We start from the raw sequence: 25582 nt of genomic DNA on the forward strand, positions 1-25582 counted from the left end.
AAGGGCAGTAATTGCTAGAGGGACTCCAATAGTGATAGAACAGGAAAAAAATAAGAACAGTAATGGTAGACTTGTGGTAGTAAGGAGCTATTAGCAAGGAAGGAGGACTATGCTTGCTTATCTTTATATATCACCAAAAAACTGCTATTATGCAAGTTAAGACATTTTTGTGAGAAATAATCAGCTTTCAGCAGGGAATATTACTTATTGGTGGGGAATGGAACTTGATTTGCAATAGTGAGGATGTATCATGAGGACTTACAAGGGAAAATAGAAGAAAGAGTGTAGACTTCTGAAGAAATTTATAAAAAAATATTTGCTATGGAAGAGGTGAATTCAGTAGCAAGAACTCTGACAGAATTTACATATTATCCCCCATCATTTTTGGTGGGACATCCAGTTCTTTGCAACGTCACTGTTGTCCCATATGTTCTCCACTTTTTGTTGACTGTCTTCACTGTGTTCCATGGTATATGCTATGCCATGGATATTTTTTGTACCCTTCTTTCTGATACCTTTCAACAATGAGATCCCCTTGATGCTTTGTAACCTCTCTGCGAACCATGGCTTTTGCTGTAGCAGACCAACTGAGTAAATGTCAGGAAAATCCTACTAGGACAGCTGAACTTTATTTGGGGTTAATCAGAGTCTCTTTAATTGATGGCAAATGTGTGCCCAAGAAGACTGAATGCTGTAATTAAATCCAAAGATGCTTCAACAAAAGTATTAGTTTAAGGGTGTGCACACTTATGCAACCAGCTTATTGTACGTTTTTTTTTATATATTTTTCCCCTAACAGATTTGTTTTTCAACTGAATTGTACAGGTTATAGGTCACATTAAAGGTGGGAAAAGTTTTGAAATGATTTATCGTGGTCTCATTTTTTATATAACAAAAACCTGGCATTTTAACAGGGGTGTGTACACTTTTTATATGCATTGTAGTTCTAGTTGAATTTGCCACAGGAGGTTTTGGTAGGGAGAGACTTTGCTGAGAATATACAAAGGAAATGCAATTAGTAATCCAAATGGCCAGAGTAACTTTAGAAATTGATGATCTCAGTCTGTTCAGTGAGAAAGAGGCAAACTAGTCTGTTTTCCTGAAATCATTTGTCCTGTGTAAATAGATACATTGTTGTCAATGTAAATTTAAAAAATGTAGCATGTATTCTACTTTATTTGAAAAAAATAGGTAAGAAGACAGGCAAATTAGTTGTTTAATTGATACTTGATTCAGAAGCTACTTTTGATAACAAGGATAGACTGGTTTGTAAGCTAACTCTATCTTTGTGAAAAGCAATGTGAGGGGACTTGGATGACAGAGCCTGGAGTTCGTAAATTCTCCTTGCAGATATAACAGCTACTAAAAATGCTGTTTTTCAAGACAAAATTTTTAAATCACTTTTGGCTGAAGGTTCAAAAGGTTGTTGTGTCAACCCCTAAGTACAACTGTCAAATCCCAAGGAGGTGATGGATGTTTTAGTGGAGGCCTGAGCAAAAAGGTGACCTTTAGGAAAGCTTTTCACAACTTGGAAGAAGAGAAAGAAGAAGATTTCTCTCCTGAATAAAAATCTGATATTGCTGCTAAATGTACTTTGTGGAGAAATTTGCACCTTCCTGAAAAACAGAAGCTAAAAACTCCAGTATTGAAGGTATACAAGCAGTGAAACAGTCAATTTTCTTCTGAAGAGCCTAAACTGAAAATCTTTTCCATTTACTCTTGCAAATCTTCCCTGTGGATGCAGTGAGATGACAGGACTGGGGAGGAAAGCATGGGCTGTCTACTTATCAATGGAATTGGAGAAATCATTTTGTTTGAGGCCTGGGATGCTTGACTCCAGAGAGGTGTGAAAGAAGGTCTGAAATCAGGTCCAGTATCCATGGTGGATATCGAAGATAAGATCTAAGGAAGGGGAATCACACTTGGAGAGGCCAAAAGGGGGCAATGAGCATAATCTTCAAATGAGTGGCTTTAAAGGAGACTGGAGGGCCAAACGTGGACTACAGCATCTCTCGGTGATGCCCTCAGGCAAAATACCTGCTGCACTTGTTGCTGTGGGTAGATGGAAAGAGAATGTAGCAAGGTTGGCCCTAATGATGAAAAATCTTCTCTGCCACCGATTGATTGACAGACTACTTTTGAGGCATCAGAATGGACCTGCCGAGTTTGCCCTCTACTACACTGGATTTCTTCAGAATGTGAATTGCCACTAGAAAGCAGATGGAGGAGATTGCTCACTGCCACACAATCACAGCTTTTTTGACAGTAGGATAAGATCAGGTTCCTCCTTGTTTGCTGATGTACCAGACTACAGACAAGTCAGTTTGAAATGCAATAGCTCCCAGAGGGAGAGCATATTGAAATGCCTGCAATGCTAATAGGACTGCTCTCATCTCTAGGACATTGATATGCGAATTGGTCTGTTGAGATGACCACGTGCCTTGGACCATCCTTCCCAAGAAATGCCCTCCCACCCTAGCTGGGAGACATCCATAGTCTCTGTGGCCAATGGAGGAGACTGAACAAAGGGGCAGTCCATGTAAATATCGTCCATCCACCAGCGAAGACAGTTTCTGCATACCCGAGTGAGTTTGACTGGGAAGTACAGACGATGTTGCAGAACACACAACTGAACAGCTAGAGTCCATTGTAGAACACGCATATATAAACATGCCAAGGGGATTAAGACTACAGCTGCTGCCATCGAACCAAGAGCCTTAAATGAAAAGTCTGGCTGAGGCTGCAGAATGAACAAGGACTTGCTGAACCTGGAACTTGGATGTACATATACAATGAGCAGGCAGAGAATCAATCTAATTTATTATGCTTAACTGGGCACCAATGACCTCCAGGTTCTGTATTGGTTGTAGTTTGGATTTGGAGATGTTGACTGTAATGCCTACTGTTTGACAAAGCTGAAGCAAATAGTCCCTGGACTGTTCTAGGAGATGCCTAGTGGGGGTAGTGAAGAACCAGTCGTCCAAATATGGAAACACTCTGAATCCTAGCAGTCTCAGGCGAGCTGTTACCACTGCCATACACTTGATAAACACTATGGGAGTTGTGATGAGACTAAAGGGCAGGGCTCTGAACCGATACTGTCCGGCTCCCATCCATAAGCGCAGGTATATTTGGGACCATCTGTTCATTTTGACATGATAGCACACATCCTGAAGATCAATTCTGCACAAAGGGCAGAATGGACTGAACTGTGACCATTCGAAACTTTGAATTTCTCACAAATTGGTTTAGGTTACTTGGATCCACAATTGGTCTCAGGGCCCCAGTCTTCTTTGGCACGAAAAAGAACACGGAGCAAGTTCTAAATCCTTTTTGGTCTTGTGGGACCTCCTGGATAACTCTTTTGTCCAGCAACTTTTAAATCTCTTGAGCTACAGCTTCTGTCGGACTGGGTGGAACGTTGGGAAGCTTTCTTCTGTTGGTTGGGGGGAATACAGAAAAACATTAAGAAATTACCTCTGGATATTATTTTTAGCACTCAAGAAGAAGTCCAGGTGTTTGGGTGCAAGGACAAGCACCTCCTCAACTGTCTCCAGAGGTAAGCGGCCAGGCATCCATTCAGGAGCACTGAAAGGGTCTATCCAAAAAGGAATTTTGAAAACCATAGGTTTTGCAGTCCTCCTGTGCTACTAGCATGACGTCTTCCATTTGAACTACCCCTCTGCCTCTGAAGGAGTTGACCCCACGTAAATCCTGGAAAGATCCCTAGGATTTATGGAACTACATTTTCTTGGTCCTCTTTGATTTTGGGAAAAAGATCATTGAGGGGTAGAAAAGCGACTCCCTATGGCAAACAGGCTCTCTCCTTTCCTGTTTACTGTGGGAGAGGAGAGTGTTTCTTTAACAGAAGACCCAAACAATAACATTCCATCAAAAGGAGCATTGATGAAAGGAAACCTGAAAGGCTCCACAAAGTCGTATAACCGCATCCAGGCGTGTCTCCATACGGCAATGCCTGAACCAGCAGCCTGTGAGGCATCCTCTGCAATATGGGATCTCAACCGCATGGACGTAATGAAAATGGACAATAGCATGGCCAGTTGAGAGGATGATCTTTTATAGTCCTCTACAGACATGAACTCCAAGAGGGATTTGGAGAGCTCCTTGGTCAAATCTCTCTGCAGCCTTGTAAAGTGGACCAAGGCAAATATTCACTTTCCAATCTTGTCCAACACCCTTGACTCTCTTTTAGGGGGATAGACAGAGGAACTCTGCTCTGCTAGCTACTTTTCTGTGCCTGGCACCACAACCACAGCACCAACAGAGATTCCTTTGCTCCAGTAAGGCCTATCTTTTAATGGCTCCAAAATCTTATCTGGATGACGTGGGATTCATTCAAAAGAATATGGTTCCTTCCATGCTTGGTGGGAGACTAGGTCGATGAGCTCATCAGCTGGGAGAGTCACCCCAAGATGTAGATCTGTCAGCACCAAAAGGGAAGAATCTGTTGAGGACCAGCCACCTTTTTGTTTAACGATCTCCAAAATGTCTCCAAATGACATGTCATCAGGTGGTGATCTGGGGGGCCCTTCCCCTTCGAAGTCAGCATCCTCTGTAAGAGATTCCAAAGGGAAATCTATGTGCCTCCTCCTTTTGCATGTTGTCTTACAGGGAACCTCCTCAGTGGAATACTCTGGGGAGGTGTCTGAAGAGAGGGGAAGTTCCTCCAAGAAAACTGTCTAAACGCTAGATGGCACTGGCTGTCCCTGTGGAATAGTTCTGATGGGATCAGAGCTCAGACCCGCTGGGGAATTGATGTAGGATCCAAAGAAGAGTAAGACTGAGTCTCTTGGATGAGAGAACACTCTCTCCACTACCTCACAGGCAGACAGACTAGGAGAAGCTGTGGCTAGTTGCATTGGAGTTGAAACTTCCAAGGCAGACAAGCCCCGACTCTGTCCTGATTCATGCCTCAAGGAGGGAGCCAGACCTAAACAATCTAGCAATGAAGCTCTGAAGGGCAGGGATGGCTCCAACAGCATTGGAGTAGACTTCGCCACCACCCTGGATCTGACGCAGATGCTTTGGCTCCGAGACTCATCCCAATCTGAGGTAACAGGAAAGAAAGAGGAATCAAAGAAGGAGTTATTAGCAATGGTATGCAACAAATGTACCTCACAAAGATAGAAAGGAGAAGAAAGAACAGGTAGAAACTTCTGAAAAACTAAATAGATAAAAAGAAGAATTTAGAAGGTTACATAAATGAAGATTTTTTTTTTTATTTTTACAGGAAAAAAACCTACAAATGCTCGAACCACTGAATAAAAAGCTCTGAGAGAGAATCAGTGACCTTGCGAGATGGCGACAAAATATATCTGAGGTACTGTAGGCTGACTAGAGCATTATGGGTAGAGGGAGGAGCTTGAGAGTTGGATTTGTAAGTCTGTGGAATGTGGCCGAGTCGGATCCAAGGTCGGACCCATAACCCATACACTGAGGAAGAATGAAAAGGACATCAGATGTTATGGACAATAATCAATAAAGAGTTGAAAGAATTTATCTAGGAGGGAAACAGTTAAGTGAAATAAGCTGACCTCCCAAATGAACAAGGTGATTTAGGGATATCTGATTTGAAGATATATTTTAGAGCTACACAGTTAAGTATTATATACATACCACAAACAGAAGGCTATAAGTCAAAGTAGAAAAGGATGATGATGAAGCAGGGGGTTCAAGAAATAAGGAGAGAGTGGAATTTTGGAAGCTGCAAAAAGTATTCCAAGAATTACACCAACATGGGAATGGAGAAAGGATTGTTCTCAAATAGGGATGACTGCAAGTAGCTGTAAAGAAAATAGGTAAGGGGGAGGCTGGAATTTACTGGAGAAAACTGGCACAGGAACCAAGGTATTGGGAGCAAATAACTCGAGAAGGAAAGGTGACAGAATGGAATGAATCCAAGAAGAAGTTTGGACTGCAAGTTAAAGGCTGCCTTCCCAATTGGGGCTGAAATCAGAGTATAAGCAAACAGAAAGGGATAAGGGAGTCCTAAGTGAAAGACTTGCTCTGGTAGAGTTTATAGCTGAATCTAGAAAATAGCTGCTGTTAAAGAGGTGATAATTAGTAGAGCATATAAAATACTGTATGATAACTGTAAGAGTCAATCAGAGGAGGGCAGAAAAGATTGGGGAAGAGAGACTGGAAAAATAATTTACAAAAGCACAAGAGGACGACATATGTACGGCTCCCAAGTATGCAACAAAGTCCAGAAGGTTAAGGATTTCTGCTTTTACACAGGCATTTTTATACCCTAAGCTGACTTGAAAGACATTTTTTCTCAGGTAGATAGCAAATGATGGAGGTGTGATGGACAAAAAGGTAACTGAAAATATACTATTTTTGGAAATGTGACGAGCTGGCACATTCACTACACCATACACCATCAGAAATATTGGGGAGCAAATGGCTGTCAACTAAGGAAATGATACGTTTGATCTGCAACCCATGAACTGAACTGTCTAAACATAGCAAAGCAATTCAGATTAATTATGTTGCTGCCAAAAAAGCTATTCCTAGAGACTGGAAATCAAAATATAAAACACCTGTATTAGAAGTACTGAATATTATTTAAAAAAGTGATAAAAGAACTGGAATGGGATCTTTGTACAAGGAAAGGAGCAAACTACTTAGAAATAAATGGAATTTGCGTGAAAAATACATGCAGAATAATGTTCAGGAGAACAAGTGAGGTTTAACAGAAGGTAGGAATTCAGTGATTTATGTAATGTTGGACTGAAAGATAGTTGTACAGAAAGAAAACGTGGAATGTGTAAAAAATGGAAAAAATTTTAATAATTTTCAAACTTTAACAAAAATATATGTAGTATCATCTCAAACAAATACTTTAAATTCCTTTATCTTCCTTCACCTTCCACCTCTCCTAAAAATGTACATATGTAAACTCAGCAAATATTCTGTATTCAGGTGCTGCTTATTCAGAAAGCTGTTTGCTGTTTCAATAACATCGTACAATTACTGTACTGACTGCTCATAATTATATGCAAACTGACATGTCACCTTATATTGTTCATATTTTTGTACAAGTCTTTCTTGCGCTCATGGCACTATATTGTTTGCTGTCACTGTATTATTTCTCTTCTGTGTTTAATGTACTCTGTCCATCCAGTCTGAGATAAACTAGTCCATTCATATCAGTGCTCTACCCTGGTACACAAATTCAAATAAAAAAAATAATAAATACAAAGCCTACAAACCTGAATGATTACAGTTGTATGAAGAGATACTTACTGAAGTCTATGAGCATTTTCCCAAACCCCTGCCTCATGTACTGGGGCATCGTAAGAATACAGGATACATTGTAATTCAAAAATGAATTCTTTTCCTGAAAAGAAACAACATGTTCAGCAGTAATACGGACACTGGGGCACTGTTCTGAAATATCTAGCAAATGCTTTCTATACATAAAAGAATAATACCAATACTCACCAGTGATGGCAAACAAACACTGCTGCTACTGGTATTGCAGATGAAAACCCGACCTTCCAGCAGTAGTGACATAAAAAGGCTCCAAATGGCACAGACCTTACTTATAAAGGACACTTTGAACTGGATTACCCGCAGACAGTGCCCTCCCCATGTCCTCCTGCATAGTTCGTCAAAGATTTTTCTGAGATCTCATATGTAAGGAGCTAAGCTCAACCTTGTTTCCTGTGCAGGGGGGTTAGGGTCTTGTCCTTTGCACTGATGGACAATTAAAAAAAGTGAAAATACAGAGACAAGACTACAGATACTTAACTATTTGGCTAAGTCAGTTAAGAAGCAGAAAACTGTACCATAATAAAATGCAGAGCACACTACAAAGACACAAAGGAGGGAAAAGTACAGTTGTGTCACTCCATAAATGTACATGTTTGAGTAGATCAATGTTGCAGTACTGATTCTTGAGTTTTCCTGCCATGCAGAAGCATGCGACTGACCAAATTTCCAGAGTTTTGCATCATCCCTAGCTGGCAGAATGTCAAAGGGCAGATGTCTGAACAGCGGGATATAAGGGTGTCAGTTGGCATCTTCTTCAGGTCTCTCTACACAATGAACAAGCAGTCTGATGACAGCACAACCTTCCCAGTGGTCTGAATCTAAGAGACATTAGGAATAAGAAAGAGGATGATGGAGAAGCAAGGAGCTACCTGCAGGAATCTCTTCTCCTCCTTGCTCCCAGCAAGTAGGAAAAAATGGTCAACATATAGAGGGGTTGGAGGGTGGGAGCTTGTACTATAACAACGATCTACTCAAACATCTGCAATTATGGTAAGTGTGACACAACTGTACTACATTCTTCATAGTGAGTGCTGCAATACTGATTCTTGGGAGGACTCCCAAAGCAGCCTGTAGGATGGCAGGTAAGTTGTTGGCCCTTAGAAAATAAGGTTTTTGCAGAATGACAGTAGCAAATCCTTCTCTGACTCTGGAAGTAATGACTAAATTGCAATGTTTTGTAGAGGTATGCACTGAGTTCCAAGTGGCAGCTTCAAGTATGGCCTGGGTAGGAACTCCTTTAAGGAAGGCAGTCACCCTGTGTCCATACCTCTCAACCTCAACACAAAAAAATCTGGAGAAAGTCAAAAATAATGGGGGTTCAAGGCCCCAAAAATAGGGACAAATTTCAAATATTGCTCTTCTAAAACTTAGAAAAGTTGCTAGAATAAAAAAACTGTGTTACCATGCATTTTCTGAAGAATTTGAAGTCTGAAACTGAAATACCTGCCATTAGTGAATTCGTTCCTCACTGATTTGCCATAACAATCTAGAAAACCACAAATTTTATGAGGCACACACCAAAAATAGGAGGCAAAAATCTGGACAGTTGAGAGGTATGCAGTGCGCCTGGTGTAATGGGCTTTGACCTGATCAAGTAGAGGTATTCCAAGGTTGGTGTAACAGAACTTAATGCGATTGGCTATAAATTTGTATATGGCTTGTTTGGAGACAGGTAGGCCCTCTTTCCTTTTTGAGAAAGTGACCAACAATTACTCTGCTCTAATTGGGATTTGTTTTGTTTTTTTTGTTTGTTTTTTTTTGGGGGGGGGTCCTGTCTAAGTAGTACCTGATTTGTCAGTGTACATTGAGGGAATGAAGGATTTGTTCTCTGGATTTGGAAAGAAAACTGGCAAGTGAATAGCCTGGTTTAGAGAAAATTCTGATACCATTTTAGGTAAGAAGGATGGATTAGTTCTAAAGGTTACCCCTATCCCTGTGAAAGGCAGTCAAAGGTTCTTTGCACATGAGGGCTTGTAGCTCTGAGACCCTCCTTGCTGAGGTGATACATATTAGTAAAGTAGTCTTTCAAGTGAGCAACTTTAGAGGGGTAGAAGCTCCTAGCTCAAAGGGATGTAAGGTGGGATTTTCTAGCACATAGTTGAGACCCCAGGTAGGAACAGGATTCCTTCTGGGTGGTCTTTAGTGAATGACCCCTTTTAAGAATAGCTTCAGGTGGGGGTGAGAGTAAACAGGAGGGGAATAGGGCAGGCAAGATGAGGTGCCAGATGCATGCACCTTAATACTGGAGTAGGACAGGTCCTGGCTGAACTGATCCGAAAGGTATTCCAGGACTGAACTGATGTCTGCCTGAGGAGGGCTGGAGTTTTTGCTGTGCCACCAGGTAGAAAATCTCTTCCATTTTGTTAGGTATGATTTTCTGGTGGTGGGTTTCCATGCCACTTTCAGGACTTAATTGGGTCAGAGGTAACACCATGGCTGAAGCAACAAAAACTTTAATGAAAAAAAGTTAGCGCTTTCACGTTCTCCCACAGAACGCTTCTTCAGACAATTAAGTTTTTGTTGCTTCATCCGTGGTGTTACCCCTGGATTTTGTTCTTATATTTCTTGGATTGTTTTTCCACAGGCACTTTATCCTCTAGCTGCTACTACTTTTTTATGAACTTAATTGGGACAGCTGACATTTTTTTGGTCTGAAAACTCAATCGTTCATGTTTCTGAGTGTGTCCAGGTGAAGATGGGATACTTAGCCCCTGGCCTGGCTGGAGTGAGATCTATTTCCTCTGGGAAAGTGTGGAATCTCACTTTGCTGAGAGTCAAGAGGAGACAGAACCAATGTTGTCTTGCTCAGAAGGGGACAATGAGAATCATATTTGGTCTGTCCGACTTGACTTTTATCAGGACCCCGGGAATCAGAGGTAAAAAAGTCATATAGGAACAGGCTGGTCCATCTGAAAGAGAATGCATCTGTTTTTCAAGTCCCTGCCTGTTGGGTTCTGGCAGAACCTCTGAAGTTGTCGGTTTTGGAGAGAGGCAACAAGATCTTTTCAGAATTCCTCACTTCAAGGTTTAGATCAGGAAAATCTCCCTCTTCAGCATCCATTTGCTGGGGTCTAGAATCTGCCAAGGAATACAGGATGTTATAAGAGTCAGTTGTAGTTCTTGTGCTAACAGCCAAATCTGCATAGGCAGAATGCACAAGAGGTATGAGAATGTTACCCCTTGCTTGTTTATGTACTCATCACTACGGTGTTGGCTGTCCAAATTTGCAAAATTCCTGGGGAGTAAGCTCTGTTGAAAGTTTTTATGGCCAGGTAAACTGCTAACAGCTCTTTTTGGTTTATTTGCAATTTCTTGCCCTGCCCCTTCAAGTGGCTAGATGAGCACCCCAAGCAATGTCTGCACTGTCTGTGGTGAATGCGGCCTGCCTCTGGCAGAGAGAAATTTGCACTGGATTCTGAAGGATGGTGTTTTTTCCACCATAATAGCTGCTTTTCAGGCATGAAAGAAGAGGCAGGTGAGTTTCCAGGGGTGTAGAATGCTGTTTAAGATTTTTTAGGAACCACTGAAGTTCTCATATGTAGCCTTGGGAGAAGGGGGGGCAGTCATGAGACTGCTGGATGTCATGTAATCCAGTACCCTTAGAAATTTCCTACCTGATAATTGTTGTTTTGGCAGCAAGCTGGTCAGGTAGTTTTTCAGATAGGATATCTTGTCCTGGGGAAGGAAAGTGTTTTGTTGCACAAAGTCGGTGAGGGCCCCAGAATGAGGATTCTTGTCTAAGGAAGAGTTTGTGACTTGTGGTGGTTTAGGTCGAGACTAGACCTACCTTATGGAAACAGTCTACTGTGATCTGCAAGGCGGAGTCTCTGCTGTGGAATTTCCCTGAATGAGAAGTCATCCAGGTAGAGGGTAAACATGAACTCCTAGTGCTCAGCACTGAGCTACAACAGGAAAGGACAGTTGTGTACACTAACCGTAAATGTAGATGTTCAAGTGTATTCACTATTGCAGTCCTGACTTGTTGGATTTCCGACTGTGGAAGCCCTTGGGCTGCCTGACTACCAGAGACTTTTTCCCTCTGCCAGCAGTCAGCGGACACCCTATTTGATGTCTCTACCTTTGAGTATAAAGGGAGTAGGACAGCGCCATGACCTCAGTACTTTCTTGCCCCCAACAAGTAACAGCCCTCTAGCATGTGTCTGAGGTCAGGGGTCTGAGACCCTGGAATCCACAATAGTGGAGAAAGAGGAAGGGGGGGATTTATCCAGACCTACAGGGTGAATGTCCTAGCCCATCCAGTAGACAAGAGGGGAAAGAGGGAGGGAAATAATACCGCAGCAATGACTACACTGGAACAGCTACATTTATGGTAAGCGTACGCAACTGTACTATGTTCATTGTGTTTCACTGGTGCAGTTCTGACTTGTGGGATGATTCCCAAAGCTGAAATGGAGGGCAGACAGAAGACTAAGGAGAGATGAGGATGCCCTGCAAAATGGCAGTGGCAAGTCTGGCTCTGGACTTGGAAAAGGTAGGAAGATGATAAAATAAAAGGTGTAGAAACGAGCAAACCAAACCACTTTAATCAAGAAACCAGTATGCGCTTTCGTCTACATAAGACTTTTTCAAACTGACATACATTTCTTCGATCCAGCTTTTAAAGCACAGAAAAAGTCACATGACATGAATAAATCACATTATATAACTTAAAGCACGCTTATAAAAAACAGCAAAGTCTTCCTTATTATTAAGTCCTGGTGGATGGAAGCATTTAATTTTACCTGCCAAGAATATTCTCTCCACCCTAGTTCATCTTCAGCATTGAATAATTTATCATATTCCTGTACCTTATCTAAAATAAGAAATTTAAAATTCACTCTACATTTTAGTCTCTTGTAATGTTTAGCCAATGCATTTTTTCATCACCAATACTCACTGCATGTTTATGTTCATATATACGTCTGAATAACTCTCTAGAAGTACGCCCTACATAAAAGCAGGGCATGACATGCATTTCACTAAGTAAACCACAAATCTAGATTTACATGTGTAACAGCCCTTTAAGATAATGTTAATATTATTAACTAAAATATCTTGCACTCCCAAAAAAGATAATCACAGAAATTGCAACTAAAACATTTGTACATCCCTATTTTGTTTACAATAACGTTACTAGGGGCTTTTAACTTAACCTGAAAGAAGTTTTTAAAACTCTTCCCTCCCTTGTACAAAAAGGGGGCAGTCTCCCAATACTTCTTTCAAATCAGGATTATGACTGAATATTTTCCAACTTTTTTCGAAATAATTATTTTTATTGCCAAGGCAGCTACACTATTACTAACACAGAAGTTCTAAAATCTTTGCTAGCAGTTTTAGCCCTAGGTTTTGTATTCCTTTTCTTATTTCAGAGACTTCAGAGTCTATGTCAATACGTTCCCAGGATAACCTTTACTAGCAAAGTTCTGAACAATACTAGAGCTTTCATAAACAAAATCATCACCATTCTTTTTAAGAGTTTGTGTCTTTTGGCTTTTCCCAGTTAGGGGTCACCACAGCAGAACTCCGGTCCGCTAATGACTGGCAGTAAATTTTTTACGCACCGGCTTGCCAGGCCTGAGGCACAACCTTCAACAAAGGTACGCCCACCCATTCACGCATGTCCCCACGCAGAAGACGCTCTAGCTGAGAATCAAACCGAACAGTGTCTTACTGTGAGTGCTGGCTCTTAATAACTGGCCTTTGACAATATTATTTTTCATCTTTTTGGAGTGCATACTGGTGTAGTGCAAACATGAATTATTCTGAACAGATTTCTTATAAATTTTGGTATATAACGAGTCATGTTCTTTGTAAACAGTGACATCTAGAAAATTAATATTTCCTAACTGGTGATTAGTAGTGACTTTTAAAAAAGAACTAATAGTATCTAAATAGTTCACAAACTCAAACTTATTTTCTCCCCCTCTCCAAATTAAAAACACAGTCAATAAACCTTCTGAATACTACTATGTTCTCGGCATAGATACTTTCCAAGCTATTCACTCTTTCCCATCCAGCCATAAATAAGTTAGCGTAGCTGGGGGCCATAGCTGCCTCCATCACCACGCCATTGATCTGCGGGTATAATTTTCCATTATATTCAAAGAAATTATAACAGAGTGTTACATCTAAAATTTCCATCAGTAATGTAACCATTTCTTTAGAAAATATTCTAGAATTAGTTCAAAACGCATTGTTTCTAACCCCTCATCATTGGGTACAACAGTATACAGAGATCTGATGTCCAAGGTTACTAATAAATCAGATTGTAAAACTTTATTGGTTCCTATGTGTGTACTAGGCTAATGGCCCTGGAGCCTTTACAAGCCTAGCTCATAGACGTGCTCTGGCATTGTGCCGCCCGACGTTAATCTCCTTTATTTTACTTATAAAGTCAAAAGTATCTTTCATATAATAGTCATTCTTTTCTACTACCTTTTGAAGATGTTTATCAGCGAAGATGGCCATAGCTTCTGTTTTACTCCCTGCACTGGTTACTATTGGCCTGAGAGAGGGATTATTCAAATCTTTGTGAACTTTAGGGAGACCAAAGAAACGACTAAAATTAGGATTGCATACATTAAAATATTTTCTCAAAGTATCAGTAATTCTCCCACTTAAACATTCTTCTATTAATGAATCAATCAAAGAATACGCCTTCTTTATCTTTAAAAATGAGACATTTTTGTAAAATTGTACATCAGCCAACGATTCTAATATTTTATCATTATATATATACCTATTCATTAGAACTAATGCATTGCCTTTGTCAGCTTTGAGAATCAACAACTCTTCATTTTTCCTTATTTCAAAAAAAAAAAAAAATGATCTCTCTTGACCATACATATTATAACACTTGTATTCAGTCTTGTTATTAAGTAATTCCACAATTTGTAACTCAGACATTTTTAAAAACATCTCTAGTTTTTATTTACAGTTTATTAGTGCATTTTTTTACCTTTAGATTACTGAAAGGTAGGAAGATGGTAATGTTTAGTAAAGGTATGCACTAAGTATCAAATAGCTGCTTCCAAAATGTCCTCTGTGGCCACCCCTTTAAGAAAGACTATAGAGGTGGCAGGTGGAATGTCTCCTTACAGCATCAGGAGGCTTCTTACTATGATGGAGGTAACAAAAGGAGATACATTGGGAGATCCATTTGGAGATGGTTTGTTTTAAAACTCTTTTCCCCTCAGAGCTGCTGGCAAAGGCCACAAAAAGTTGGTCTGATTTCCTGACATTCTTGGTTCTAAGTAGTAATGTACTTGCCTATGCACATCCAAAGAATGGAGGATCCTTTCTCCCTTGTTTTAAGGGTTGGGGAGGAAAGTAGGCAAATGCATGGATAGATTTAACTAAGTCTCTGTCACCACCCTGGGCATAAAGGAAAGGGTAGTCCTGAGAAGACTATGAAGGGTTCCACACACGAGGCCTGAAGCTCAGACACCCTTCTGGCTGAGGTAATGGGTAGTAGGAAGGCAACCTTCCAGGTTAAAAATTCTAACTCTGTGGAAGCAGCTGGTTCAAAGGGTGGAAGGGTAAGTTTTTCTAAAATAAAACTGGGGTCCCACGGAGGAAACGGTGGCTTCCTGGGAGGCCTAATGTGGACAACCCCTCTCAGAAACTGTTTCATGAAAAGAAGAAAAGAGAGGAGGCTGAGAAGGCAGATATAGCTGAAGCATGGATTTTAATGGAGAAGTATGAGAGACATTTTTCAAAAAAGCAGGACAATATGACAGGATGAAAGGTATCTGAGCCAGACAACTGTTTTGTCCCTTCTGTCTGCACCAAAGGGTGAATCTTTTCTATATGGCAGAGTAAGACATCTTAGTACTAGGTCTCCTGCCCTCTTTTAGATTGTCCAGGACTTGTTTGTCAAGTTGAGGTTCCCTCCATGGGATAAGGGTATCAATTCATGCTGACAATCTAAGTGTCTGCAGGTTGGTGTGTATTATCATGCCCCTATCCAGTGTCAGTAACTGTGGCAGCTATCATAGCTCTGTACTGGTTAGACGGAGGAGCAGAGTGTATCAGTGCTGTCTGGGCCAATTTGGGGCTATCAGGATTACTCGACCCCCCCTTTCCTTATCTTTAGCAATACCATGGGGAGCAGTGGTATTGGAGGGAAGGCATAGAGAAAAGGCCTGTCCAAGTAAAAGGGATGGCATCTGTCTTCCAGACTGACTTCATTTTGATCTTGGAGCAAAACTTTTTCATGTAAGCTTTTTCTTTGGTGGCAAAAAGGTATATTTGTGACACACTCCACGTTTTGGCTATGTTGGGAAAGACTTCCAAATGCAGTTGCCACTCATGAGGGGTCTCACAGGCTTCTGCTGATGTAATCTGCTATCTGGTTACTTTCTTCCGGTAGGCTCTGAGCAATGAAGTGCAACCCTAGGGATTGAGTTGTTTCCCAAACATCCACAGCTAGGCGGGAAAGTGGGTAAGAATAGGTCCCTACCTGTTTATGTACCACATAACCATGTATTGTCTGTCTTCACCAGTAAGACTCCAGATTTCCATTTCTTCTGCAAAGCAAATCAGGCCTTTTTGGACTGCCATAAGTTCTTTTTAAATGTATAGGTTTGTATCTGAACTTGAAGAAGTCCCAACTGGCTCCATTGTAGAAGCTGTTGAAGTGGGCTCCCCAGGCTATTTCTGAAGCATCTGTCATCAGAGTTTATTCTTGAGGAGTGATCCTGAAGAGGAGACCTGGATTCAGAGAACATGTCTGGGCCCACCAGGCAAACTCCTTCCTGAGGCAAGGAAGCAGTTTTATCTTTAAGGTGAGTGTGCATGTTGGCACCACACATTCTTGAGGTACCACTGAAATTTTCTCATGTGCAGTCTGGCTAGTGGAATCATAAGGATGCAAGAGGCCATGTAACCCAGGCCCCTAAGATACTTTTTGGCTGTGAGGTAATCCCTGCCTGACCACGATTGTCTTGAAATACAGGGTCAGGAAGGAGACTTTGTCAGGGGGTAAAAAGGCCTTTTGGAGGGCTGACTCCAGAATGGCCTCCAGGAACACAATCCTGCTTGTGGGGTTTGTCTGACAGGTAGCAGATGTGTAAACTTTCTTACCAAATCTGTCTTGGGCCCTACTTTCCCTGTCAGTAGGCAAGGGATTTTTGGAGGAGCTAGCTTTTGCTCCTTTAGGGCCTGGGGTCATAACATTTGGGTCTGCTACAGGGTTCTTAAAGAGGTGCTTGTGAGGATCTAGAACCCTGTAAAATCTGTTGGGTTTTCTAGAAGCAGGAGCAGAGGGTATGGTCTCAAGGAAGAATCCTGGAAGACATCTACTACCTATAAGATGGGGGAACGACAAGGGGTTCATGCTCAGGAAAAGTGAGAAATTCCCTAACCATTTTCTTTGACTGTGGGTTGTCTTGAGCTTACCACTTGAATTGTTCTCTCAAGGTATGTAAGGTTTTCCTAAAGGAAATATCCTGGGGAAAGGGGCTGATGTAAGGTTTTCTTCAGAGTCAGAATCCCCACAGAAGGCAATGGAAACACCTTCTTCAAAGGTGGATTCCTCCTGGTCAAAGTCATTAACTGAGTCCAAAGAATCAGAAAATTCTTCTGGAGGGTGTCTCTTTTTCTTTTACCCAACGAGGACTTGGGAGGAGGCAGGCGCCTGGATCTAACCAGGGAGATTAAATCATCAGCCAACCTCACAAGGTATTTTTGGTACGCCTGGGAGTGGGAGCTGGTAGGGCTAGGCTGAGACACGGCAGGAGTAGCTTTCTTGTGAACAGCCTTCAATTTCATCTAAGGTCAACCTCCACACCTGGAGAGACAACCGACTTGCGAGCAAAAAGCCATAGGAAATGTCTTGATGACACAAAGATCAGTCATCAGAAGCTGGAGTCTGCAAGGCGGTCCCAGACCCAACCAACAAACTGAGACCTTTGGCTTGAAAAGAAGTTGAGGGACCTGGAGGAATACAGGACTCCGGACTGGTCTTGATACAGGCCTATGCCAACACTTTGGCCGCAGAAGGGGACCTTCTTTGGCGATAAGCCTGGGAGTACTGGCCAACAGCAAGTAAGCGCTTTTCTCTTCTCCTCCTAGGGAGACCTATTTCAGCTTGACTGAAAGTTGGAATTTGCAAGTTGGGAGCTATTATTAACTCCCTGAGTGATGCTGACATCCTACAGAAAGGCCTCACTGAGACCAACGACTGGTGTCAGAACCATGGCCTTAAGCTCAATGCCAAAAAAAGTGTCGTCATCCCCTTTGGGGGAAAAAAGCGGTTCCCATGAATTACCACATCGATGGTAGTCCACTGAACAACAGAAGGCGTTATAAGAGTCCTGGGAACACAGGTTGACAGAAACCTCTCTTTTGACCCCCACATTGCCACTGTAGTCAGAAAGTCCTTCTATGTGGCACATCTCATTACTAAGGGTTTTGCATCCAGGAAGAAAGAGGTCATTGTCTCCCTCTACTCTTTTCTCATTAGGCCAATCACTGAGTACAATGCCCCATTTGGCATTTACCTCCCTCAACAACTGGAGAGGACGCAAAAGTACCTCACAAGGATGATCCTAGGGCTTAAACATTTGTCCTATATGGACAGACTAAAATAACTCCAACTATTCTCTGTCTCATATCGCCTACTTAGAGGCGATCTCTGCTTGACTTACAAAGCCATGTCTGACCCAGCTCTGTTAGAAATGCTACATCTACAGAAATCCAAATCCCTCTGCACCACACACTCCAGAGATCTCAACCTCATTACCACAATCAACAAAACATGTTGGAGGGACAGGTTCATAACCCAGAGGCTGCCCATGCTATGGAATACACTTCCCATACATGTCAAGCAGATCACCTCACTGGCTCTCTTCAAGAGAAATCTGAATGTGTGGATGGGAAACAGAAATTTCACCCCAGGGATCACTCCAGTGGCTTTACTCGACAGAGGCACTGGGAACTAAGGTTGGGTGGCATGATGCTAGGGTAATCCTATGGGCTAGGCTTGTAAAGGCTCCAGGGCCATTAGCCTAGTACACACCTATAAACCTATGAACTGGCAGACACCATTGTACGTGAATGGCCTAATGACTCACTAAAAATCTCAGTCCTATGCTTAATGGTTCTGGTTTTAAAGCAAGCACAAAAAAGCAGCTGGGGACATCGTGTTCTGGCCCAAACAAGTCACACAGAAGTGAAAATCGCAGTGTGGTATCTGTTTGCCACAGCAGAGACAATTATTAATTTTCTCTTACATTAGTCAAACGGGGTACTTAGCTTTCTGGAGTCGTCTTTCTCTGGTGAAGACCAACCGACACACTGACTGTTACTCTGCTTCGGGCTCCGACTGCAAGAAAGAACTGAGGTCATCGTGCTGACTCCCTTTATACCCAAATGCAGTGATGTCAGATAGAGTGTCCGCCGGTTCCTGGAGAAGGGAAAAAAGAGTCTCTGGTAGTCAGGCAAGCCAAGGGCTTCCATGGCGGGTATTCCCACAAGTCAGGACTGCAACAGTGAAACACAAATAAAGTACAGTTGTGTACACTTACCATAAATGTAGATGTTCGAGTGTATTCACTGTTGCAGTCATTACATCTGGGTTATCTGCTTGCAGGTAGCCCTCAGTCGGCCTGATTAACAAAGTCTTGGGTCCTGCATCGGTTGCTGTCCCTTCTTCCATGACATCAGGTCGTCAGGGGTATAAAACATGCAGCCGACACCATTACATCAGTTTTTATTGCCCCAGATGTCAGGTGCCCCCCTAATGGGAAGCAATTAAATATAAAAGTACAAAGATATACCTCCAACAAAAAAGCAAATACACCAAAAAGGCTTTTAAGCATAGTAAAGGAAAGTAGAGGTATAGCCAAAAGAAGTTAGAGGGCTGGAGGGAGGGTAACCAGGACTGCAACAGTGAATACACTAGAACAGCTACATTTATGTTAAGTGTACACAACTGTACTATGTTCTTCGTGTTTCACTGTTGCAGTCATTACAATTGGGTAGATTCCCAAAGCTATGGTTGGGAGGAGGAATTTAGATAGCATTAGGGCCAGCTATAAGGCCCTGTAAGACTGCAGTGGCAAAGCCAGCTCTGGATTTAGAGAAAATTGGCAAATGATAATGCTTGGTAAAAGTATGTACAGAACTCCAGGTAGCATCCTCTAGGATGTCCCTGGTAGGGATGCCTCTGAGAAAGACTGTAGACGTAGATGCAGCCCTGGTGGGGTGAAGTCTGATCCCCTGGGGGATAGGTTTTCCATGGTGCTTACAGCATAAATGAATGCAATGGCTTATCCATTTAGAAATGGTTTGCTTTGAAATAGCCTTCCCCTCTGCCCCTGCAGCAAATGCCACCAGCAGTTGTTCAGATTTCCTTTGAGGTTTAGTCCTGCCCAAGTAGAATCTAAGTTGTCTGTGCACATCTAAGGAATGCAGTATCCATTCCCCTTTATTCTGTAGATTGGGAAAGAAGGTTGGCAAATGAATGGACTGATTAAGAGCCACACTGGATACCACCGTGGGCATGAAGGATGGATTGGTTCTAAGGGATACCCTGTCCGCATGAAAGATTATGAAAGGCTCCACTGCCATAAGGGCCTGTAATTCAGATACCCTTCTAGCTGAAGTGATTTCTAAAAGGAAAGCTGTTTTCCAAGAAAGAAAATTTAAGCCTGCAGTAGCAGCTGGCTCGAAAGGAGGTAGAGTGACTTTCTCCAAGACAAAGTTAAAGTCCCAAGCTGGGGTTGAAGCTCTCCTGGATGGTCTCAAATTTTTGGCCCCTTTGAGGAACTGCTTGAGCAGTGGATGAGAGAAGAGGGGAGGGTTTCTGTGTTATAATGAGCTGAAATGGCTGAGGCGTGAATTTTAATGGAGGAAAAAGACAGGCCCTTGTGAAGCATCTCAGTTAAGTATTGTAAAATCTGAGGTAAATTGGGCGCTGCTGTGCTCATCCCTTGAGATTGGTTCCAGGCACAGAATCTTTTCCATTTTTCAGCATAAAATTTTCTAGTACTAGGCCTCCTTGCCTCTAAAATGATATTCATCATAGGTTTGCTGAGGGATGGTAAAGGAGAGATTAGGTAATTAGCCAGGCTGCAAGGTTCAATGTTAGACGTTGAGGGTGCAGAATCTGGCTCTCCTGCTGTGACAGCAGGGAAGGAGTCTAAGGCAGGTGCCATGGAGATAACCGTGACACACTGCGCAGGAGGTGGTACCAGTGTTGGCACGGCCAGTCTGGAGCAATCAAAATCATCCTTGGTTTGTCCTGTTTGATTTTTAGTAGTACTTTGGAGAGCAGAGGCAGAGGGGGGAAGGCATAGACTGATAGGTTTTTCCAGCTGAAGAACAGAACATCCACTTTCCAGGCTTGTTTGTGGGAAGTCCTTGTGCAAAATTTGTCCAATTGGTAGTTCTGGGGAGAGGCAAACAGGTCTATATCTGGGCTTCCCCATTTGCTTGTCAACATGTTGAAAATCCTTGGTTCCAGTTTCCACTCATGTGGGTCCATGAGGTTTCTGCTTAGTCCGTCTGCCAGTGTATTTAATTTTCCTGGCAGGAATTGAGCTTGTAGGTGCACTTGGTAGCTCAAGGCTGTGTTCCACAATGCCATGGCTAGTCTGCAGAGGGGATAAGAATGTGTACCCCCCTGCTTGTTTATGTACCACATAACAGTGGTGTTGTCCGTCTTTACCATTAGTTGTCCAGGAAGAATGTGGTCCTTGAAGGCTGTCAGAGCATTCTGTACAGCTAACATTTCTTTTTGATTGATATGCAGGTGCATTTGACTTGGGTTCCATTTGCCCTGAATGCACTTCCCTGCCAGGTGAGCCCCCCATGCATAGTCTGATGTGTCTGTTGTTAGGGATTGGGCGGCAGAGGGTGGTGTGAAAGGTAGTCCCTTGTTTTGGTGGTAGGCCACTGCCCACCAAAGGAACTCTAGACACAGGCAAGGTATTATAGGAATCACTGTTTCTAGGTCTTGAGAATGTTGACACCATAGGCTTTTTAGATACCACTGTAGTTTCCTCAGGGTCTATATTAGAACACTGAACTTTCAAAATTTCGAGTGTTCTAATATCGAACCCTATTAATTGAAAATTTAAAACATCGAACATACAGAACAGCAAATTTTTTCCTAGGGAAAAAAAATCGCTGTTCCAAAACACATACACACAACACAAGCACACCAAACAAACACCAACCCACACACATACAACTAAACTCTTACATCTAACCCTACACTAAACTATACATACACCAATAACTATCCACTTACCTTAACCCAAACCCTAACCCTAAGGTCCATCACAATCGCAGTCACCTCACCCGCGCCCTAATCCTAACTCACCTACCCCGCCCTAACCCTCACATCCACACAATCGCACACTTACCTGACCCGCGCCCTAACCCGAACTCACCTAACCCGCCCTAACCCTCACGTCCACACAATCGCACACTTACCTGAACCCGACCTGTAACTTTCCACCACAGCGCTGAAAATACCGAAGCAACAGAAACGGACAACCGAATTTCTGTTTCTTCGATATTTTCAGCGTTCGCTGAAAACGGGTCGATATTAGAACACTCGAAATTTTGAAAGTTTGGTGTTCTAATATAGACCCATTTCCTCATATGCAGTCTTGCATATGGAATTAGAAGAATGCAGGAGGCCATGAACCCCAAGGCTTGCTGTATTTGTCTTGCAGATAGCAGGGTTTTTGTGGCCACTTGTTTGAAGTAGGTTGTCAAATTAATTTGTATCTCTGGCATGAGGTAAGCCATCTGTTAAATTGTATTCAAGCTTGCTCCCAGGAATATAATTTGCTGACAGGGTACCAGGTGCAATTTTGTTTGGTTTATGCTGTACCCCAGACAAGTTAGAACCCTTTGTACAAAGGCCAGATGATTCAAAAATATGTCCTGGCTTTCTGCCTGAATTAGACAATCGTCCAGGTACTGGTATATTTGAATATTTCTTTGCCTGCAAAATGCAATAACTGGTGCTAGGCACTTTGTGAATACCCTGGGCGCAGTAGATAAGCCAAAGGGAAGTGCAGAGAACTGATAGTGCATGCAGCCTGCTTTGAAGCGTAGGCATCTTCTGTAAGATTCCCTGATTGGGATGTGCAGGTATGCTTCTTTTAAATCTAGTGTTGCCAACCAGGCATCTTTGCCTAACATTGGAAGTAAATGGTGAAGAGTCAGCATCTTGAATTTTGGAATCTCCAAAAAGGTGTTTAGAGTAGACAGGTCCAGGATAGGATGCCATGAATTGTCTTTTCTGGGTACCAGGAAAAGTCTTGAGTAGAAACCTTGTCCCTTTTCATCTTCTGGTACCAGTTGAATAGCCCCCCATGCTTAAGAGAGAAAGTACTTGTTTTTAGGCCTCTGCCCACTGATTTGGGGGTTGGTCCGGCCACCCGCTTGGTGTTGGCAACGTGTGGAAGTGAAATCTGTATCCCTGAGACACTATATTTAAAACCCATTTGTCCTGGGTAATGAGTTCCCAATTCTTTGCATGAAGAGCAATCTTTCCCCCCAAAGGGGCAGTCAGTTGATAAGAGCTTGGAAATTTTGAAAGGAAGTCATTGAGACAGTTTACCATAGGGGGAGTCTTATTATTCCCAGATTTGAAAGTGGAGGCCCCCACTGCTTAGTTCTGTGTGTCCTCTGGGACTGAAATCTAGGGTTTTAGCTTTGTCTGGGTTTGGCTTGAGAAGACCTGGAAGGGGCTGGAAAGGACCAATTTTTAGAGGGACAGTGCCTACTAAATCTAGGAGGCTGAACTTGTAAAAAATCTTTAACAGTTTGCATAGATTTAGCTTTATCTTTCATCTTTTTAAGAACTTCCTCAGCCTTGTTGCCAAACCGACGGTCCTGACTTAAAGGAGCATCCAACAATTTAGCTTTAACATGATCAGGCAAAGATTGTTCCTTAAGCCAAGCATGCCTTCTGAGCACAGACCCAGTAACAGCAGCCCTGCAAGAGGCCTCCGCTAATGAATCAAAACCACATTGCAAAGTATGTTTTCCAACTTGTTCAGCAGAATGCATTAAATCCTGTAATTCATTATTTTCCACGCAGTCAGGAATCAACATCATTTTCTGTTTAAGCAGTCCAATAATATGTTGCTGATACTTTAACATATGAACTGGCAGTTTAAAGCCCTAATAGCCAAGGTTGCAGAAGTGTAAACCTTGGGAGTCTCTATTAGAAGGGGTAGGATTTTTAGCAGTAGAAGCCTTAATGCCCTTGGGCCCCTGTGAAATAGTCTCTGGATCTGCAATAGGATTTTTAAAATGGAACTTGTGGGACTCAGGGACCCTGTAGTATCTGTCAGGTTTTCTGGGAGCAGGGTGCAGGGAATCAGGGGCCAAACTAGATTCCGAAAAAGCATCATCAACAATGTCTAGTACAGGAGGAATAGCTAAAGGTCTATGCTGTGGTAGGAGAAGGAAATCCCTAAGCCTCTTTTTTGAATCAGAAAAATCCTGGCTTTCCCAGTGGAAACGCTCCCTTAGAGTACATAAGGTTTCCCCAAAAGAAAAATCCTCAGGAGGGGAAGCAGAGGGAATGGAGTCCTCTGCATCAGAATCTTCATAAGTAGATAAGGGCAAATCCAGATCATCAGATGAATCAGAATTCTGATCAGAAGATTCATAATCAACTTCAGTCCTAGGCCTCTTAGAAGGGGGGGGGGGGCTGGCTACCCCTGATTAGAGTTATTAGATCTTCAGCCATTCTTATCATTTGTTTTTTAGGCATGTGGCCTGGGCGTCGGTTTTTTAGGCATGGATTGAGATTTAGGCCTAAGTAAAGAAGGAGGCGTCGGTTTAATATGCAAGTCCGTAGGCCTGAATACACCCTCAGAAGCCAGTGCCTGCACAGCAGCTCCAGACCCATCCAAGGTAGAGACATCCGCGGGTTCCATAGTTGAAGCATTTCGCGGCATACTGGACCCCGAATGGGTCTCAGTAGAGGCCTGCAAATCAGAAGTCTCAGGGGCTGCGAAAGAGCCTCGCTGAGTACCGGCGAACTGGCGACTGGCTTAGGAGAAGCGTCGTCGGCAGTTTTGGACCTCTGCGTTTTCTTGGAATCCCAGTAGATGGTTGGCTAACCGACAACATTTCTGGATAATTAAACAGAGAACAGAAATATTTAGAGGCGAAAATATACCGACGACGGATAGTGCGCTGATTAAATAAAGCACAAAACCAACAGCAAGGTATGTCGTGGTCAGGGCCTAGGCAAGGAATACAGTACGAATGAAAATCTTTATGAAGTATTTTCTTTCCACAAGTAATGCAATTATTAACTTTTACTGACATCAGTAAGGAGCAAGAAAAAGTTTCCCCAACGGGGTACTTAGCTTTAGTTGAAGACTTCGGTTCTGAAACTCGAAAATGAAAATTTCAGGAGTTGGCCGACCGGCACTTGCAAACTGCTTCTGCTTCGGACACTGCACGGCAAGAAAGACAGATGTAATGTTGTCGGCTGCATGTTTTATACCCCTGACGACCTGACATCATGGAAGAAGGGACAGCAACCGATGCAGGACCCAAGACTTTGTTAATCAGGCCGACTGAAGACTACCTGCAAACAGATAACCCAAATGTAATGACTGCAACAGTGAAACATGAAGAACATCATCTAAACATTTGGTGAAGACTCTGGTAACAATAGACAAAACAAATGGCAAAATTCAGAACTGGCAGTCCAAGCCTGCTGCCACAAGCTGCAGGTATTTCCTGTGGCTGTCTGCAATACATGGAGGTTATTGTCCTTTATATCTACAGTACCCATGTAGGCATCCTGGAAGATAATAGGAAGTAGTTTTTGTAAAGTTAGTATTTTGAATTGTGGTACATAAAATTTTTTTTTTTAGCCCTGACAGGTCCAAATTTGGCCTCCTGGTGCCATCTTTTCTTGGGACTAGAAAAATCTTTGAACAGAACCTTCTTCCCCTCCTGACCTGGAGAAACATGCTGAATGGATCCTTATTATAGTAGCTCCAAAATAAGATGTGGTAACATACTGTCCTGCTCTTTTGGGGGTCCTGGCATGGCTAGGAAGGGGGAATTTAACTGAAGTGGATGGAGTAACCTCTTTTCTATGATGTAGAGAACCCACCAGTCTTTGGTTATGAGCTTCTTGTGATGTAGGAAAGAGAATGGTCTTCCTGCTAGAGGGGTGGAGAGAAGGGTGAGTATGGGTTACAAGGTCAGAAACTGAGGATTAGTCACAGTTAGTCTCTGTGCTGGATGGGCTCTTTAGACCTCCCTGGTCTCACCTCTGCGTTTG

General features: G+C 42.5%; 1 protein-coding gene across 2 annotated transcripts in view; it reads right to left on the bottom strand.

Moving 5' to 3' along the window:
• KAT7 (lysine acetyltransferase 7) overlaps positions 1-25582 on the bottom strand; it is a 609598-nt gene that overhangs the window by 134543 nt on the left and 449473 nt on the right. For both annotated transcript variants that reach the window (XM_044055078.1, XM_044055079.1), the window contains one exon: positions 7270-7363. In XM_044055078.1, the coding sequence (XP_043911013.1) occupies positions 7270-7363 (94 nt within the window). The remainder of the gene's footprint in view (positions 1-7269; positions 7364-25582) is intronic.

The sequence above is a fragment of the Protopterus annectens genome, chromosome 13.part0 (assembly GCF_019279795.1).
Source record: "Protopterus annectens isolate FY-2018-M chromosome 13.part0, PAN1.0, whole genome shotgun sequence".
In the NCBI taxonomy this organism is placed as follows: Eukaryota; Metazoa; Chordata; order Ceratodontiformes; family Protopteridae; genus Protopterus; species Protopterus annectens.